This window comes from Phoca vitulina, unplaced genomic scaffold (assembly GCF_004348235.1).
Source record: "Phoca vitulina isolate PV1807 unplaced genomic scaffold, GSC_HSeal_1.0 scaffold20, whole genome shotgun sequence".
Taxonomy (NCBI): Eukaryota; Metazoa; Chordata; class Mammalia; order Carnivora; family Phocidae; genus Phoca; species Phoca vitulina.
The window spans coordinates 19110427-19128628 of record NW_022589723.1 but is presented as its reverse complement, the minus strand read 5'-3'; the positions used below and the strand labels follow the sequence as shown (position 1 = coordinate 19128628).

Here is an 18202-nt window from a genome sequence, read left to right as displayed (position 1 = left end):
CTTATTTGCAACAAAATTTTATCTCATAATCTCCAAACTAAAAATCCATTGTTGCCTGTCCAACATCAAAACTCTTATATGAGACTAATAAAATAATAATTTAACACAAGATGTACATTTTTAAAAACCAAAATGTAAGCTTTCTAAAAAAGACCTGATCTTTAACATGAGCAAGTCACTTCATTTCTTTAAGCTTCTATGAAGCAAGAGGGTTTACCTAGCACTATTGTGAAAATTCTCTTACGGTCTGATTTTATAACGTACAATGATAGCCACACTTCCTACCAAAATAAAACTTTTGCCAGCAAAATAAATACAATGGAATCCTCTGAACAGGGTTTTTCTAGCTCCAGTTTGCAATCCATTAGTAAAACATGAGAGCATTTAGTGGGCGTACCGCTTGCGGGCATTAGAACCAAAACAAAAGCTGAAATAGAATAAAAGAGAATAGTAAATCTCAGACTGTATTTTAGCGGTAAAGGAAGTACTGTTTTGTGAAATACTTATTTCATTTTATACATTAAGTGTGTACTGGGTTAAGATGGAAAATTTGTTTGAGATACACTGCTCTAAAGTTGCAGTTGTCAAAAAGCGGTCCGAGGAAGACCCTTTCAAGGAGTCTGAGAGATCCTCCCTCTCCTCAATTACGTACATATCTGTATGAGGCCAGATTTTCTTCATCCAAATGCTTCAACCAAAACCTTTCTCAGCAGATTTAATGTAGAAGCAGCTATGAGAATGGAGCGGTCTTCTTTAGAATCAGGCAGTAAAGATATAAAACGATTCCACTCTTCTTATTTTTTGGTTTGGGAAACAATATAGTCATTTAAAATTTTAAAATGCTATTCACGGGGCGCCTGGGTGGCTCAGTTGGTTAAGCGACTGCCTTCGGCTCAGGTCATGATCCTGGAGTCCCTGGATCGAGTCCCGCATCGGGCTCCCTGCTCGGCAGGGAGCCTGCTTCTCCCTCTGACCCTCCCCCCTCTCATGTGCTCTGTCTCTCTCATTCTCTCTGTCTCAAATAAATAAATAAAATATTTAAAAAAAAAATAAAATAAAATAAAATGCTATTCATGTTAATGTTTGTTATTTGAACACTTTGAATTTAAATTTAATATATGAATATAATTAATTGCTTTAATTACTAACACGGTAAATAGCAATAGATATAACCTACACGAGAAGCGCTTTGGAGCTCTCAACCATTTGAGAACAGCTGGTCAATATGAAACAAAGGACTTCAGGCCTGACTCGTGGCAGGTTTGACTCGGTCTGAGGCCCTTCAGCCGAGAGCCTCAAGCACCACCCACTCCGCGGACACCCAGACGGGGGACGCCCCACCCTCGGCGAGAGTCCTTGCAAACAGAAACAGATATCGACGGAAAGGGCAGGATTTGTCCCCTGTGTAGACGTATAACAGTGCACAAGTATAGGTTTCAATTGCAGGGGAAAACAGGTCACAGAAGGAAAGGAAGCTTTTAGCGAATCTTTGCGACACTGTCGCGTTTCGTTGGTTCCGTGCCGTAAAAGCAGTCGCGGAGCCGCCCCCAGCCGAGGCAGCGGCAGACGTGCGGGGCAATGGCGGATATGGAGGACCTCTTCGGGAGCGACGCCGACAGCGATGCTGAGCGTAAAGGTGGGATCGGTTGGGCTTCAGGGGAGGGGGTGCGTGTAGGGGCTTCTGCGGCGGGAGCCCGACGGCGGTCCAGTTCCGGGTCTGCGAACCCTCAGGCACTGCGGACCAGTGGTGCCGCTTCCTCCACTCCTTCCTCAGCGCCCCCTGCACTCCCGGCGGTACCAGCCTCCCAGGGCTGGCGGGAATGGAGGGACAGACAGTGTGAGCCTCGGGGTTCTTGGTGTCCGTGGAGCATGCGGTGCCTGGGAGCGTGTGGGGAGGAGGGGGGCGCGGGGCAGGGGTGGCGGCGCGGGCGAGCCTGCGCAGCCCGCGTAGGAACCTTGGAGTCCAGCTCTGTCCTGTCTTGCAGAGGCTAGCGCAAGTAAGAGCTGTTTGTGAATGAATGGACATTAGGTGCTCGGGAATATGGGGCTGGGATGGATGAATTTACAGAGGGGTTGGGAAAAGCCACTTGATTGAAACCAGAGTGTAGCGTGATGCGGAGTTTGAAATGTCTGGGTGAGGAAGACTGGCAGGATACCGCGATAGGACTGTACATAGGCGTTACGCACCGGAGACAATGTGTCTTCTGAGAGCCTGTGCAGAAACTGGAATTTCTTAAGTCTATGGTATTAGACTGGAGAGCGTATGGGATCAGTGTTTGGAGAGGAGAGATAAAGGATTTGTTGATGAAATGAATGATAATTGGTGCATGGAAATATTCCTGGCACAAGGACTGTAGATAGTTTGAGTTTGAGATATGAATGAGAGTTATTTGAAGTGAGAAAGCGCCCCAAGACCAAGTTCAGAATTCTTGCAACCCTCCAGGCTCAAAGTAACCTATCTTTTTTCCTTAGCAAAGTACGTTATTGAGGTTGCTCTTTTTTCCTCTAACTCCAATTTATTGTTTTTTTGTTTGTTTTGTTTTGTTTTTAAAGAGTGTAGTGAAGGGAGCATTAGGTGGAAATGTAAAGTGAGGGCTCTATGGAGATGCGCGTCCAGGAGGTTCTAGTCAGGATGAGTCTGGAAGTATAGAGTCCTGTATACTCTTGTTCCATTATCTTTGTTAAGGTTTTCATTTTCCCCTCATTTTTGTCTCCCTTTTGCCTTTCAAGGCACAGTTCCATGTGAACTCTCCCATGACTCACTATCATGAAATTGTTCATTCAATAAATACTTATTGATCCCCATATTATGTTCCAGTTACTTTGCTAGGTGTTGGGGATAGAATGATGAAAAGATTGTCTCCTCTTGCCCCACCAGCTTAGACGGATGTTTAATACATATTTGATAAATAGTTGGATGGGTAGAAGCAGTAGTTTAGTAAGTGTACCCTGCATTGCTTTCCTATTGCAAACTCAGTGTATGGGTAGTGACGTATGGAGGCGGTTGCTTCTCTGGGCTTCATGTTTTACTTTCTTGTGAGTCTGTTGCTGCTTTCTTCCATGTTATCATTAGGTAATAGGATATGATAGGATTTACTTCCAAATCTGTCCTCGAAGGTTGCTATTGGTCTTGAAGGTAGTATGGATGTGACAGGGTAATTCCGGTTAGGCCTAGCATATTTCATTATTCAATGACAGAGATAATAACTAAGAGAGTTGTGGAAAATAACTACACCTGACAAATTTCTTGCCATAACAATAGGTAGAATCTCTACCTAGGCCCAGCGTGTTTCTATGTGCAATTGTGCCAGGTGTCTTTAATTTCTTTCAACAATGTTTTGTAGCTTTAATTGTTTAAGTCTTGCACCTCCTGAGTTAAATTTATTCCTAAGTATTTTATTCTTTTGGATACTATTGCAGGCAAATTTGTTACCCTAATTTCATATTTGGATTGTTCATTGCTAATGTATAGAAATACAACTGATTTTTGTTCATCAGTCTTGTACCTTGCAACCTTGCTGACTGTATTAGCTGTAATTGTTTTTTGTGTGTGTGCATTCTTTAGGATTTTCTGCATATAAGATCATGTCATCTACAAATAGAGATCATTTTACCTTTTCCTTTCTAATTTGGGTAGTTTTATTTCTTTTTCTTGCCTAATTGCCCCAGCTACAACTTTGTGTACAATGTTGAATAGAAGTGGTGAGAATGGACATCCTAGTCTTGTTCCTGATCTTAGGGAGAAAGCATCCGTGCTATCACAATTACATATGTTAGCTGTGGGTTTTTGTAGATGCCTTTTATCAGGTTGAGGAAATTCCCTTCTGTTCCTAGTCTGTTGAGTAGTTTTATCATGAAAGGGTGTTGGATTTTGTCAAATGCCTTTTCTGCATCAATTAAGATGCTCACTTTCCTTTATTCTGTTAGTATGGTCATATTAATGTTGAACCACCATTGTATTCCTAGGATAACTCCCACTTGGTCATGGTGTATATCCTTTTAATGTGCTGCTGGGTTCAGTTTCCTAGTATTTTGTTTAGTATTTTAGCATTTGTATTCATAAGAGGTATTGGTCTGTAGTTTTCTTTTTGTGTGACATCCTGCCTGACTTTGGTATCAGGGTAATGCTGGTCTCAAAGAATAAGTTAAGTGTTCCTTTTGCTTCAAGTTTTTGGGAGACTTTGAGGATAGGCATTAATTCTTTAAACATTTGATAGGATTCACCAGTGAAACCATCTGGTCCCGGGCATTTCTTTGTTGGATTTTTTCTTTTTTTAAAGATTTTATTTATTTGACAGAGAGAGACACGGCAAGAGAGGGAACACAAGCAGGGGGAGTGGGAGAGGGAGAAGCAGGCTTCCCGTGGAGCAGGGAACCCGATGCGGGGCTCGATCCCAGAACCCCGGGATCATGACCCGAGCTGAAGGCAGACACCCAAGGATTGAGCCACCCAGGCGCCCCTCTTTTTTTTTTTTTTTTTTTTTTTTTGAGTAGGCTCCACACCCAACATGGGGCCTGAACTCAGGACCCTAAAATCAGGAGTCACGTCACATGCTCTACCAGTTGAGCCAGCCAGGTGCCCCATGTTGGAAATTTTTTGATTACTGATTCAAACCCTACTTGTTACAGGTCTTCGCAGATTTTTTATTTTGTCTTGAATCAGTTTTGGTACTCTGTTTCTAGGAATTAATCCATTTCATCTAAATCATCTAATATGCTGGCATAGAATTGTTTATAGTATTCTCTTTTAATCCTTATTTCTGTAGGGTTGGTGTTAATGTTCCCACTATCAGTAATTTGAGTCATCTTTTTCTTGGTCTGTTTGGCTAAAGGTTTGTCAGTTGTGTTAGTATTTCAAAGCACAAACTTTTTGTTTCATTGATTCTTTTATTTTTCTCTTCTCAATTTCATTTATTTCTGCTCTAATCTTTATTTTTCCTTCTGCTTGCTTTGGGTTTAGTTTTCTTTATCTAGTTCCTTAAAGTGAAAGGTTAGGTTATCAGTCTGAAAGTTTTCTTTTCTTTTCTTTTTAAGCTCTATGCCCAACGTGGGGCTTGAACTTATGACTCCGAGATCAAGAGTTCCATGCTCTACCGACTAAGCTGGCCAGGCTCCCCTTTTCTTTTTTAATGTAGGTGTTTACAGCTATAGATTTCCCTTTCAGCGCTGCTTTCTCTACATCCCTTACCTTTTGGTGTCCTATATTTTCATTATCTGAAAATATTTTTAATTTCCCTTGTGATTTCTTCTTTGAGCCCTTGATTGTTTGAGTGCATTGTTTAATTTCCATATATTCATTTTCCAGTTTTCCTTTGGTACTGAATTCAGTTTCATTCCATTGTGGTCAGAAAAGATACTTCATGTGTTTTCAACTTTCTTAAATTTATTAAGATTTGTTTTGGGTCCTAACATATGGTCTATCCTGGAGAATGTTTGATGTGCACTTCGGGGGAAGAATGTATGCTCTGGTGGTGGTGGAGTATTCTATTGTTATCTATATGTCTGGTTGCTTAATAGTGTTTAAGTCCTCTGTTTCCTCATTGATCTTCTGTCTAGTTCTGGCTCTTACTGTAAGTGGGGTATTGAAGTTTCCAACTATTATTTTTGGACTATTTTCCCTTTGTTCTGTCAGTTTTTGTTTTTAGGTGCCTATATGTGTGTGGTTTTTTTTAAATTTTTTAAATTAACATATGTATTTGTTTCAGGGGTACAGGTCTGTGATTCATCAGTCTTACACAATTCACAGTGCTCACCATAGTACTTATCCTCCCCAGTGTCCATACCCAGCCACCCCATCCCTCCCACCCACCTCCCCTCCAGCAACCCTCAGTTTGTTTCCTGAGATTAAGAGTCTCTTTTTTTTTTAAATTTTTTTATTGTTATGTTAATCCCCATACATTACATCATTAGTTTTAGATATAGTGTTCCATGATTCATTGTTTGTGCATAACACCCAGTGCTCCATGCAGAACGTGCCCTCCTCAATACCCATCACCAGGCTAACCCATCCTCCCAACCCCCTCCCCTCTAGAACCCTCAGTTTGTTTTTCAGAGTCCATCGTCTCTCATGGTTCTTCTCCCCCTCCGATTTCCCCCCCTTCATTCTTCCCCTCCTGCTACATTCTTCTTCTTTTTTTCTTTCTTAACATATATTGCAGTGGGGGGTGGGGGGGGAGGGATGGGGTGACTGGGTGATGGACACTGGGGAGGGTATGTGTTCTGGTAAGCGCTGTGAATTGTGCAAGACTGTTGAATCTCAGATCTGTACCTCTGAGATTAAGAGTCTCTTATGCTTTGTCTCCCTCTCTGGTTTTGTCTTGTTTCATTTTTCCCTCCTTTCCTCTATGATCCTCTGTCTTGTTTCTCAAATTCCTCATATCAGTGAGATCATATGATACGTGTCTTTCTCTGATTGAATTATTTCACTTAGCATAATACCCTCTAATTCCATCCACGTCATTGCAAATGGCAAGATTTCTTTTTTTTTTTTGATGGCTGCATAATATTCCATTGTATATATACACCACATCTTCTTTATCCATTCATCTGCTGATGGACATCTAGGCTTTCTCTGTAGTTTGGCTATTGTGGACATTGCTGCTATAAACATTGGGGTGCACGTGCCCCTTCAGATCACTACATTTGTATCTTTGGGGTAAACAGCGCAGTTGCTGGGTCGTAGGGTAGCTCTATTTTCAACTTTTTGAGGAACCTCCAGAGTGGCTGCACCAGCTTGCATTCCCACCAACAGTGTAGGAGGGTTCCCCTTTCTCTGCATCCCCGCCAACATCCGTCGTTTCCTGACCTGTTAATTTTAGCCATTCTGACTGGTGTGAGGTGGTATCTCATTGAGGTTTTGATTTGTATTTCCCTGATGCCGAGCGATGTTGAGCACTTTTTCTGTTGGTGCCTATATAACTGTTATATCTTCATGTCAGATGGACACATTTTTGATTTCATAATGCCCTTTTTTATTTTATAACAATTTTGTCTGAAGATTTATTTTGTCCAGGGGTGCTTGGGTGCCTCAGATGATTAAGCATGTGCCTTTGGCTCAGGTCATGATCTCCGGGTCCTGGGATTGAGCCCCACGTTGGGCTCCCATATCAGCGGGGAGTCGTCTTCTCCCTTTCCCTCTGTCTCTCTCCCCTGCTCTTTCTCTCTGTCTCACATGAATGCATAAAAAATCTTTAAAAAAAGATTTATTTTGGGGTACCTGGGTGGCTCAGTCGGTTGGGTGTCTGCCTTCAGCTCAGGTCATGATCCTGGGGTCCTGGGATCGAGCCCTGCATCGGGCTCCCTGCTCAGCGGGAGGCATGCTTCTCCCTCTCCCGCTCCCCCTGCTTCTCCCTCTCCCGCTCCCCCTGCTTGTGTTCCCTCTCTCACTGTCTCTCTCTCTGTCAAATAAATAAATAAAATCTTTAAAAAAAAAAAAGATTTTGTCTAATATTAGTATGACTACTATAGCTCTCTTTTGGTTATTATTTACATGAAATATCTTTTTTCATCTTTTCACTTTCAACCAATTTGGGTATGTGGTTCTAAAGTGAAACCCTTGTAGAAAGCATAGATGGATCATTTTTAAAATTCTGCCAATTTCTGCCTTCTCATTGAAGTTAATCCATTCCCATTTAAAATGATTACTGATAAGGACTTATGCCATTTTGCTATGTTTTTCTTAAGATTTTCTTTACTTTTTTGAGAGAGCACAAGCGGGCAGAGGGAGAGGGAGAAACAGACTTCCTGCAGAGCAGGGAGCCCGATGTGGGGCTGGATCCCAGGACTCTGGGATCATGACCCGAGCCAAAGGCAGACGCTTAACTGACTGAGCCACTCAGGTGCCCCCGTTTTGCTATTTTCTATGTGTCATATCTTTTTTTGTTCCTCAGTTCCTATATGATTTCATCTTTTAAGACTGTCTTTTAGGGTCCTGTTGATTTCCTTCCTGTTTATTTATTTTTTTTTGTATAGTTTTTAGTTTTCTTAGTTACTTTGGTGATAACATCTTAATTTATAATAATCTATTTTTAATTAATACCTACTTAAGTTTAGTAGTATACAGAAACATTTTTTTCTACATAGCTCATTCTCTCTTGCCCTTATGTTATTGTCACAGATTACATCTTTATACATTGTCTTCCCAGTAATGTGGTTTTATAATTGTTTTATGTTACTATGTTTTAAACCTAATTAAAAAAGGAGTTACCAGAAATACATTGATGTTGACTTTTATAATTACCTTTTTAGTTACCTTTACTGTTGTTGTTTATTTCCTCATGTGGATTCAAATTACTGTCCTTTTATTTCAGCTAGGAGGGTTTCCTTTAGGAGGCAGGCCTACTAGCAACCAACTGTTTTTGTTTATCTGGGAATGTCTTAATTTTGCAAATTTGTTTTTATTGAGGTGAAATTCATATAACATAAAATTACCATTTTAAAGTGAGCAATTCTGTGATATTTACAATGTTTCCATCTTTTGACTGAATAGTGCTGCTATGAACATTTGTGTACAAATATTTGAGTGCCTGTTTTCAGTTCTCTTGAGTATATACATAGGGGTGGAGTTGCTGAGTCCTATGGTAATTCTTTGTTTAACTTTTTGAGGAACAAGTAAGTAAACCATTTTCCACAGCAGCTGGACCATTTTACGTTACTACCAGCAATGTTTGAGAGTTTCATGTTTTTCACATCCTCAGCAACACTGAGTTTACTTTTTTTTTTCTTTTTAAGTAGCCTCCATGCCCAGCATGGAGCCCGACACAGGGTTTGAACTCACCACCCTGAGATCAAGACCTGAGTTGAGATCAAGGGTTGGACCCTAAACCGACTGGGCCACCCAGGCACCTCCACATTTTTTCTTTTTTTAATGTAGCCATCCCTCTTGGTGTCAAGTGGTATCTCATTGTGGTTTCAATTTGCATTTCCTAATGGCTAATGATGTGGAGCAACTTCTCATGTGCTCATTGGCCATTTGTATATATTACTTTGGAGAAATGTCATTTCAAGTCTTCTGTCCATTTTTTAATTGCGTTGCCTTTTTGTTGTTGAGTTGTAAATATTCTTTATATATTCTGGATACTAGACAGTTAGCAGATACATGGTTTGCAAATATTTCCCCCCATTCTTTTGATTGTTTTTTCAGTTTCTCGATGATGTCTTTTGTTGAATAGAAGGTTTTCTTTTTGAAGAAGTCCAATTTATCTATTTCTTCTTATGTCACTCATAGCACTTTCATTCTGAAGTATAGTTTTGCTGGGAATAGAATTCTTGGTTGACAGTCTTTCTTTCAGCACTTTGAATATGTCATGGTTTCTGATGAGAAATCATTGTTATCCAGGATTCCTTGTATGGGACAAGTTGCTTCTTTTGATGCTTTCAGCATTGTGTGTGTGTGTGTGTAACAGTTTGATAATGAAGTATATGGGTGTGGATCTCTTTAACTTTATCCTATTTGACATTCACTGAGTTTCTTGAATGTCTTTCATCACATTTGGGATGTATCTGGCCATTATTTCTTCAAATAATCTTTCTGCCCCTGTTCTTCTGGGACTCCCATTATGTATATGTTGGTACACTTGATGGTATCCCACAAATCTTTTAGATTTTATTCATTTTTCTTAATTTTTTTCTCTTCTGTTCCTCTTTTGATCTTAATTGACCTGTTTTAAAGTTTGCTGATTCTTCTCCCTGCTTACATCTGCTGTTTAGCTCCTTTAGTGAAATTTTCACTTCATTTATTGTATTTTTCAACTCCAGAATTTCTATTTGGCTCTTTTAAAATAATCTTTTTTTTTTTTTTTTTTTTAAATATCTATCTTTTTATTGATATTCTTTATCTGGTAAAACATTTTCATTGTCTGGGCTTCTTCAGGGACAATTTCTAGCCTTTTTTTCATACGTATGGGCCATACTTCCTTGTTTCTTTACATTTCTTTATACTTTTTTTTAAAAAAAGATTTGATTTATTTATTTGACAGAGAGAGACACAGCGAGAGAGGGAACACAAGCAGGGGGAGAGGGAGAGGAGAAGCAGGCTTCCCGCCCAGCAGGGAGCCCGATGTAGGGCTCGATCCCAGGACCCTGCGATCATGACCCGAGCCGAAGGTAGATGCTTAACGACTGAGCCACCCAGGCGCCCCTCCTTTTTTGTTAATAACTGGCCATTTTGAGTATTATAATGTGGCAACTCAGGAAATCACATTCTCCCCTCCTCAGGATTTGTTGTTGCTGTTTGTTATAGTAGTTCTTGTTTAGTGATTCTTTTAAATTAATTCAGTAAAGTCCACGATCTTTGTTGTGTGTGGCCACTAAAATCTGTCCTATTAACTTAGTGGTCAACTTGTGATTGGACAGAGATTTCCTTAAATGCCTAGAATCAAAAACAATAAAAAAAAAAAAAAGACAAAACAAAAAACTTCCCAGTCTTTGCAGAGAGGCAGTTTACAACCTGTTTTTGCCTTCATTTCTTGCTTGTGCAGAGCCTGAAGGTCAGCCAGAAGTGAGAGCTTAGTGCCCTCTCAATTCTTTCCTGAGCATGTGCACAGCCCCGGGCAAGTGTGTGGCCTTCCAGATCTCTAGTAATATGTGAGAGCTTTTAAAAGCCTTTACTCCCCATATTATGTAATTCTCCAGCCTTTCCTCCCAAGCTTTTTAGTTTATTACTTGCCCCAACTACTATCCATTGTCCCAGGCAGAGGCAACTAATACATTCACCTATAAATGTTTTTGACAAACATTCCAAGGTAATTGCCTCAGCCCTGAGAAAGTTCTAAGTGAGCTTAAGTCAGCCCTTTGAGCCAGTCCTTCAGTGATCCACCAAGCAGATCAAAATTAACAACCATGGTTCTTTGTGAATGAGGTGCCTCCTTCTAGTAGTGGTTCATGTACCAGAAATGTGGGTTGTCTTTAAGGCATTATGGAGCTGGGGGTTGAGGTGGAGGAATGGGGTAAGTTAAAACACCTTGAAGTTTTACTGAGATTCAGCTGGTTTTTCTTGTTAAGCATTCCCCCAGTTGCTGCAACTTTTGGTTAGTTTCCTGAGTAGAGAGAAAATTGATTCTGACAGTTTTTACATGTTTTTAAGTTCATTTTATGTTGAGATTGACTTTTGGTGTTCTTTACTCTGCCTTTTTCACTGACATCACCCTGTGTTTGTGATCTCATAGATTCTGATTCTGGATCAGACTCGGATTCTGATCAAGAGAATGTTGCCTCTGGCAGTAATGCCTCTGGAAGTGAAAGCGATCAAGATGAAAGGGGTGATTCAGGAAAGCCAAGTAATAAGGAACTGTTTGGAGATGACAGTGAGGATGAGGGAGCTTCACATCACAGTGGGAGTGATAATCAGTCTGAAAGATCAGACAATAGATCAGAAGCTTCTGAGCATTCTGACCGTGAAGACAATGACCCCTCAGATGTAGATCAGCATAGTGGATCAGAAGCCCATAATGATGATGAAGATGAAGGTCATAGGTCAGATGGAGGGAGCCATCACTCAGAAGCAGAAGGTTCTGAAAAAGCACATTCAGATGATGAAAAATGGGACAGAGAAGATAAAAGTGACCAGTCAGATGATGAAAAGATGCAAAATTCAGATGATGAGGAGAGGGCACAAGGATCTGATGAAGATAAGCTGCAGAATTCTGATGATGATGAGAAGATGCAGAACACAGATGATGAGGACAGGCCTCAGCTTTCAGATGATGAGAGACAACTGTCTGAGGAGGAGAAGGCTAATTCTGAGGATGAACGGCCCGCAGCTTCTGATAATGATGATGAGAAACAAAATTCTGATGATGAAGAACGGCCACAGATGTCTGATGAGGAGAAAATGCAAAATTCTGATGATGAAAGGCCACAGGCCTCAGATGAAGAACACAGGCATTCAGATGATGAAGAGGAGCAGGATCATAAATCAGGTAATGCATTTAGGAGAGCCAGAATGGTTTAGTAGAAGCACCCAGATGCAGCAGTGGCCCATTTATTCTTTCTGCCTTCCCACCTTTAGTGCCCTGTTTTTCTCTTCTATCCCTCCATTTCAGTCTTTTCTAAGTGTACATTTTGCTTTAAAAAATTTTTTGTAATGCATTTATTATTTCTACCCCCTTCATTTGTTAATTGATAGGTCAAGAAGAAAAAAAAGAGGACAGCCTAAGAGAAAGATATATGGTGCTTGAGTAGCTAGATAATGAATAGAGTTGGTTCCATTTTGGTGGATAACTGAGAAGCATGCCTCAGGTGAGAATAGATTTGCTTGGGGAAAAAAACCAATGCCTATGAAACGTCTCCATAGGGTAGCTGTACTGAGGTGTAAATACCATGTTTCAGCTCAGTTTTTTGAGATCCAAAATTTGATCATCCAGAGGTAATTAGGCTCCAAGGAGTTCACTCAGACTAATCAAATGCATAACAAACTAATTTATAAAAATCAAATTGCAGAATTATTTGTTTCAGGAGGATCAGTTATTTCTCTCTTGCCTTTGGGGAAAATTGACATTGGATGCCAAATGATAGTATCAGGAGGTTGCCTGGGAAGTATAACATCCAGAAAATGAAAACATGGCTTGCTGACCTCAGTGTGCTATGTAGCTTGATACATGCATCCTCCTAGAGAGATGTGCTTGGGTCAGAATATTCATTCCTTAGAGACTACAGGAAACACGTAGCCAAACTTTGGCTTCTTGTACCCTTTTTATAATGTCCATTTACACTATTCTCAAGTTAACACATTCTTCATATAGAATATTAAAGAAATTTAGAGGTCTTATTTCTTTGTATTGTAGAAGTAATCTTGATTAGGTTAGAATTCTTCTTCAAGTAATTCTTGGATTGTTTCATTTCCATAGGTGACTGATTATAATTACATATTGATCCTATCTTAGCTTATATATGGGGGAGGAAGTCTTTAACCCTGTAATACTTACCTCACAGGATAGCTTTCAAGACCACATTTTGGCATTATTTAGGAGAGGAGGCCAGAAAATTTGGAGAGATGGATATAGATCTATCTAGACTACTGGGCTACAATAAGTATTCAATAACTGGTTCTGGGTAGAGTTATTTTTACTGGTAGCAGAATCATTAAGGCTCATGCATTACTTCCCAATACTAGCAGAGTAACATAAGACTAGGGTTATGGTAGGGAATCTTATAGCTGGGCATTCTGCTTAACTCTTACCTAGATGGACAGTGATTTTCTTAAAGTTTACAATTAGATAAACAATTGTACCATCCAGAGATATGTTTATACAATTGACCCTTGAACAACATGGGTTTGAACTGTGTGGGTCCACTTATATGTGGATTTTTTTCATTAAATGCAGTACATTACTGTAAATGTACTTTTATGATTTCCTTAATATTTTCTTTTTTTCTAGCTTACTTTATTGTAAGAATACAATGTGTAATACAGATATAAAATATCTATTATTTATGTTATCGGGAAGGCTTCCAGTCAATAGTAGGGTATAAGTAGTTGTTTTGGGGGAGTCAAACATGGATTTTTGACTCTGGGTGTTTGGTGGGGGGTCTGTGCGCCTACTCCCCATGTTGTTCAAGGGTAAACTGTATTTGTCTCTTCCATTGCAATATTTTTACCTCTTTTTTCTTTTTTTTTGTAATGAGTCCTATAAATTTGGTCATAAGTTTAGTACTACTTTTCTCATTCTATCAAATTTTTCTGCTTATAGAAACCAATGTTCCTTTAATGAGTTTTAGTTTTAAATTAACTACAGTCTGTATGTGTATGTACGGTTCTATTAATGTTAATGCCTATGTTTGTGTAATCACCACCACAGAATAGTTCTGTCACTCTAAAAAACTCCCTCATTCTGTCCCTTTTGTAGTCACATCCTTTTTCCACCCCATCCCCTGACATCTCCTGATCTGTTTTATCACAGTAGTTTTGTTTCTTTTGAGAATGTCATCAGAAAAATGAAATCATATAGTATGTAGCCTTTTTTCTTTCATTTAGACTTGTTTCACTTAGCATTATGCATTTGAGATTCTTCCAAATTGTTACATGTATCCATAGTTCCTTCGTATTTGTTACTGAGTAATTTTCCATTGCATGGCTATACCACAGTTTGTTTATCCCTAGGGTTGCTTTTAAAGCACATAATTCAAAGCTAAGAAATGACTGTGATTATGAAGAACCTCTAATTCTACTCTTACAGAATCTGCAAGAGGCAGTGATAGTGAAGATGAAGTTTTACGAATGAAACGCAAGAATGCAATTGCCTCTGACTCAGAAGCAGATAGTGACACTGAGGTACCAAAAGGTATTCCAGTTACTTCTTTTACATACATATGTATATATTTCTGTCTCTCTTTCTGCATTTAACTGTAGCGCACTGCCAACTCTGGGCATTTACCCCAGACTGCAAGACCCACAGAGGAGTGTGCATACACTTAGTGTACACGGGGAGGTTGTATGGATATTGAAAACTGTTTGTGCTTAATCAGTTGAAGAAGAGCCTACTTCTTTTTTTTTTTTTAAATGTAAGCTCTTTGCCCAGTGCGGGGCTTGAACTCATGACCCTGAGATCAAGAGTTTCCTGCTCTACCAAGAGAGCCAGCCAAGAGCCCCTCTTTTTTTTTTTTCCTGCTTCATTTATAGTTAGATGAATGTGTTGCTAGGAGGCTGAGGCTCTGGTTGAGGTGGTAACCTCCATTCTTTAGTTTGAATACTGATAGTTTCAGGACAACTTGTTCTTAAGTCCTTAACAGGTTAATAACACATAAAGAACTTGATTCTTCAAGCTGTGGGTTAGATGAAGAATTTGTCATAAAAACCCAGGGTTAGGTAAAGTAGGTTTGTTGTAAGGATAAAAAATCTACCTATACATCTCTATGTATGACTCTTTCAAATGGCAGATTGCTATACAATAAAGATGTTAGTGTAAACGTTTCTACAAATACAGTTTTGATAGTTTGATTATGCACAACCATCATTGTACTGAATGGTAATTAGACAATGTTAAATAGCTTATATAAATTATCATAAGTAACACTACAACTAAAGTAATTAGAGGGTCAGCTAGAAGGAAAAGGAGAGGGCTGGCAGAAGAGCAAGCTCTGGATTCACTTAAAGACAGCTAGCAATTATGTGCCCGGACTTCGGAATCAGATGATCTCACTTAGAATTTTCATGGCTCCACTTTCTAGCTGTATGAGTTTGGTCAAATTAATTACTTACTACACTTCAATTTTCTTTCTTTCTTTTATTTTTTTTTAAATTTTATTTATTTATTGTCAGAAAGAGAGAGAGAGCACAATCAGGGGGAGCAGCAGGCAGAGAGAGAGGGAGAAGCAGGCTTCCTGCTGAGCAGGGAGCCTGTTGCGGGGCTCAATCCCAGGACCCTGGGATCATGACCCGAGCCGAAGGCAGACACTTAACCGACTGAGCCACCTGGGCATCTTTCTTTTTTTCTTTTTTTAAAGGTTTTATTTATTTGTCAGAGAGTTAGTTTTCTGATGTATAAAAGGGAGATGATGCTAATCGTCCTAGAGGGTTGAGAATTAGATATATTCATTCTTTCATTTTATTCAGTTATTTATTGAGAATCTACTGTGTAGTAGTACTCTTCTGGGCATTGGGAATGTAGCATTGATCAAAACAGATAAAGACCTTTTCCCTGTAGAACTCAAATGCTGATGGGGTCAGGATAGGTTGGGGTCAGGGTAGGTTGTTGACAACAACATAAGAAGTAAGTTAAATATATAGTATGTCAGATGGTGATAAGAACTAGGAAGAAAATGAATCAAGAAGGGACATGAGGGGTGCCTGAGTGGCTCAGTCGGTTAAGTGTCTGACTCTTGATTTTGGCTCATGATCTCAGGGTCCTGAGATTGAGACCTTGTCGGGGCTCCACGCTCAGCAGAGAGTCTGCTTGAGATTCTCCCTCTCTGTCTCCCCCATGCCCGTGTGCCCTCTCTCTCAAATGAGTCTTAAAAAAAAGGTGGGGGGAGGGACATCTGGGTGGCTCAGTTGGTTAAGCGTCTGTTTTTGGCTTAGGTCATGATCCCAGGGTCCTGGGATCAAGTCCCACATCGGGCTCCCTGCTCAGCGGGGAGCCTGCTTCTCCCTGTACCTGCCTCTCCCCCTGCTTTTGTGCACTCTTTCTCTCTCTCTCTGGCAAGTAAATAAAAATCTTTAAAAGAAGGAGGGAGGCAGGAGAGTGTTTGTGGGTGGGGTTTTCATTTTGATTTTACCATATAGATGAACTTTCAATACCCTGGCCTTCCTTGCCGCCTTTTTTTTTTTTTTTTAATTGTTATGGCTTTATTATTACTATTTTTTTAAAGCAGTTTAAGGTTCACTGTGAAATTGGGGGAAGATACAGAGATTTCCCATATACCTCCTGCCTCCACACATGCATAATCTCCCTCATCAACAGCATTCCCCACCAGAGTGGTACATTTGTTACAGTTAGTGAACCTATGTTGATACATCATATATCATCCAAGGCCCATAGTTTATATTACCCTTCACTCTGGTTCACTGTGGTGTTGTACATTCTGTGTGTTTGGGCACATGTGTAATCACATATATCCATCATTATGGTATCATATCTGGTATCATATGGAGTAGTTTCACTGCCCTAAAAACCCTCTGTGTTCTACCTGTTCATCTCTCCCTCCCCCTAACCTCTGGCAACTAATGATCTTTTTACTGTCTCTCTAATTTTGCCTTTTCCAGAATGTCCTATAGTTGGAATCATACAGAATGTAGCCTTTTCAGATAGGCTTCTTTTACTTAGAAATATATATTTTCTCCATGTCTTTTCCTGGCTTGATCACTTCTTTTTAGCACTGAATAACAATATTCCATTGTCTGGATGTACCAGTTTATCCATTCATCTACTGTAGGACATCTTGGTTGCTTCCCAGTTTTGGCAGTTATAAATAAAGCTGCTATAAACATCTGTGTGTAGGTTTTAGTGTGGACATAAGCTTACAACTCTTTTGGGTAAATACCAAGGAGCATGATTGTTGGAGCATATGGTAAGAGTTTGTTTAGTTTTGTAAGAAACTGCCAGGCTGTCTTCTAAAGTGCCCATAACATTTTGCATTCCTATGAGCAGTGATTGAGAGTTCCTGTTGCTCCACATTTTTGCTAGCATTTGGTGTTGTCGGTATTCTGGATTTGGGCCATTCTAATAGCTTGTCTCTTCTTTTTCAGTGATCTGTCCTCCCCCTTGTCTCAATAGCTCACTCTCCTAGTTTTATCCTAGACTGTGTCATTGCCAATAATTGTAACTTTTCTATAGTCCTGGTTGCAAGCAGTCTACTTTCTGACCACCTTCCTATCTTTCTTTTTACCCCCTCTTCTACCCTACCTTGGTTTATTGGTTTATTACAAATTATTGTTGTTTTGTCAAACCTAGGTGAAGTTCTGCCTCAGGTGGTAGGCCAGGGTCTGCAGTTTTAAAACTTGAGGGAGTATGTAGAGAATAGGCATGTATTGAGTGCTTAAGCCCCAAATGTGAGTATCTAGACTGTAGGAGGACATTTGGGCTCCCGGAAAGTAAAGGAAAATGGAAGAACAAGGTTGCAATAAATGAAGGGAAAAAGACGTCTTCTGTGAAGTTTTGCTTTTCACTGAATTTGCCCCTTCCCTCTCCACAGGCTCTCTGGTCCTATCTTTGAGACCCAGGTACAGAGTTGTGCTTGGGTGGTTTCCTGGTGCCTGGTCCAGAAACCTTGGGAATATGTGGAAGTGATAGCTTTGAAGAACCTTTGTTATAGATACTAATACTGTGACTTTTCCCTCAATATTAAAGATAACAGTGGAACCATGGATCTGTTTGGAGGTGCAGATGATATATCGTCAGGGAGTGATGGAGAAGATAAACCACCTACTCCAGGGCAGCCTGTTGTAAGTAAAATTGCCAGTGTGAACTGGGCCCTTACTGAAGGCTAAGTAGACGTTTCAGAGATTTCAGGTTGCTGTTAGGCCAAGAAGAGGAAGTTGCCAACTGATTTGCAGTATGAAAATACAAGAAACAGATGGCTTTCTTAGGTAGGGAAATCTTGTTTATAAGGGGGAGTAGAAGTAGCCGCCCTGGTACATCCATACCATGGAATACTAGTCAGCAATGAAAAAGATTGACGTATTGATATACACAAGAGCTTGGATGGAATTTCAGGGTATGCAGAGTGAGAAAAAGCCAGTCCGAAAAGGTTACATGCTGTATGATTC

The 18202-nt window shown here is 39.9% G+C and overlaps 1 protein-coding gene across 1 annotated transcript in view; it reads left to right on the top strand.

Annotated features, from left to right (window-relative positions):
• Positions 1-1255: 1255 nt before the first annotated feature.
• Positions 1256-18202, top strand: part of LOC116640576 (RNA polymerase-associated protein LEO1) — a 37870-nt gene continuing 20923 nt past the window's right edge. Inside the window, exons 1-4 of the mRNA XM_032417653.1 lie at positions 1256-1636; positions 11166-11918; positions 14175-14279; positions 17784-17878. Coding sequence (XP_032273544.1) covers positions 1579-1636; positions 11166-11918; positions 14175-14279; positions 17784-17878 — 1011 coding nt within the window. The 5' untranslated portion in view covers positions 1256-1578. The remainder of the gene's footprint in view (positions 1637-11165; positions 11919-14174; positions 14280-17783; positions 17879-18202) is intronic.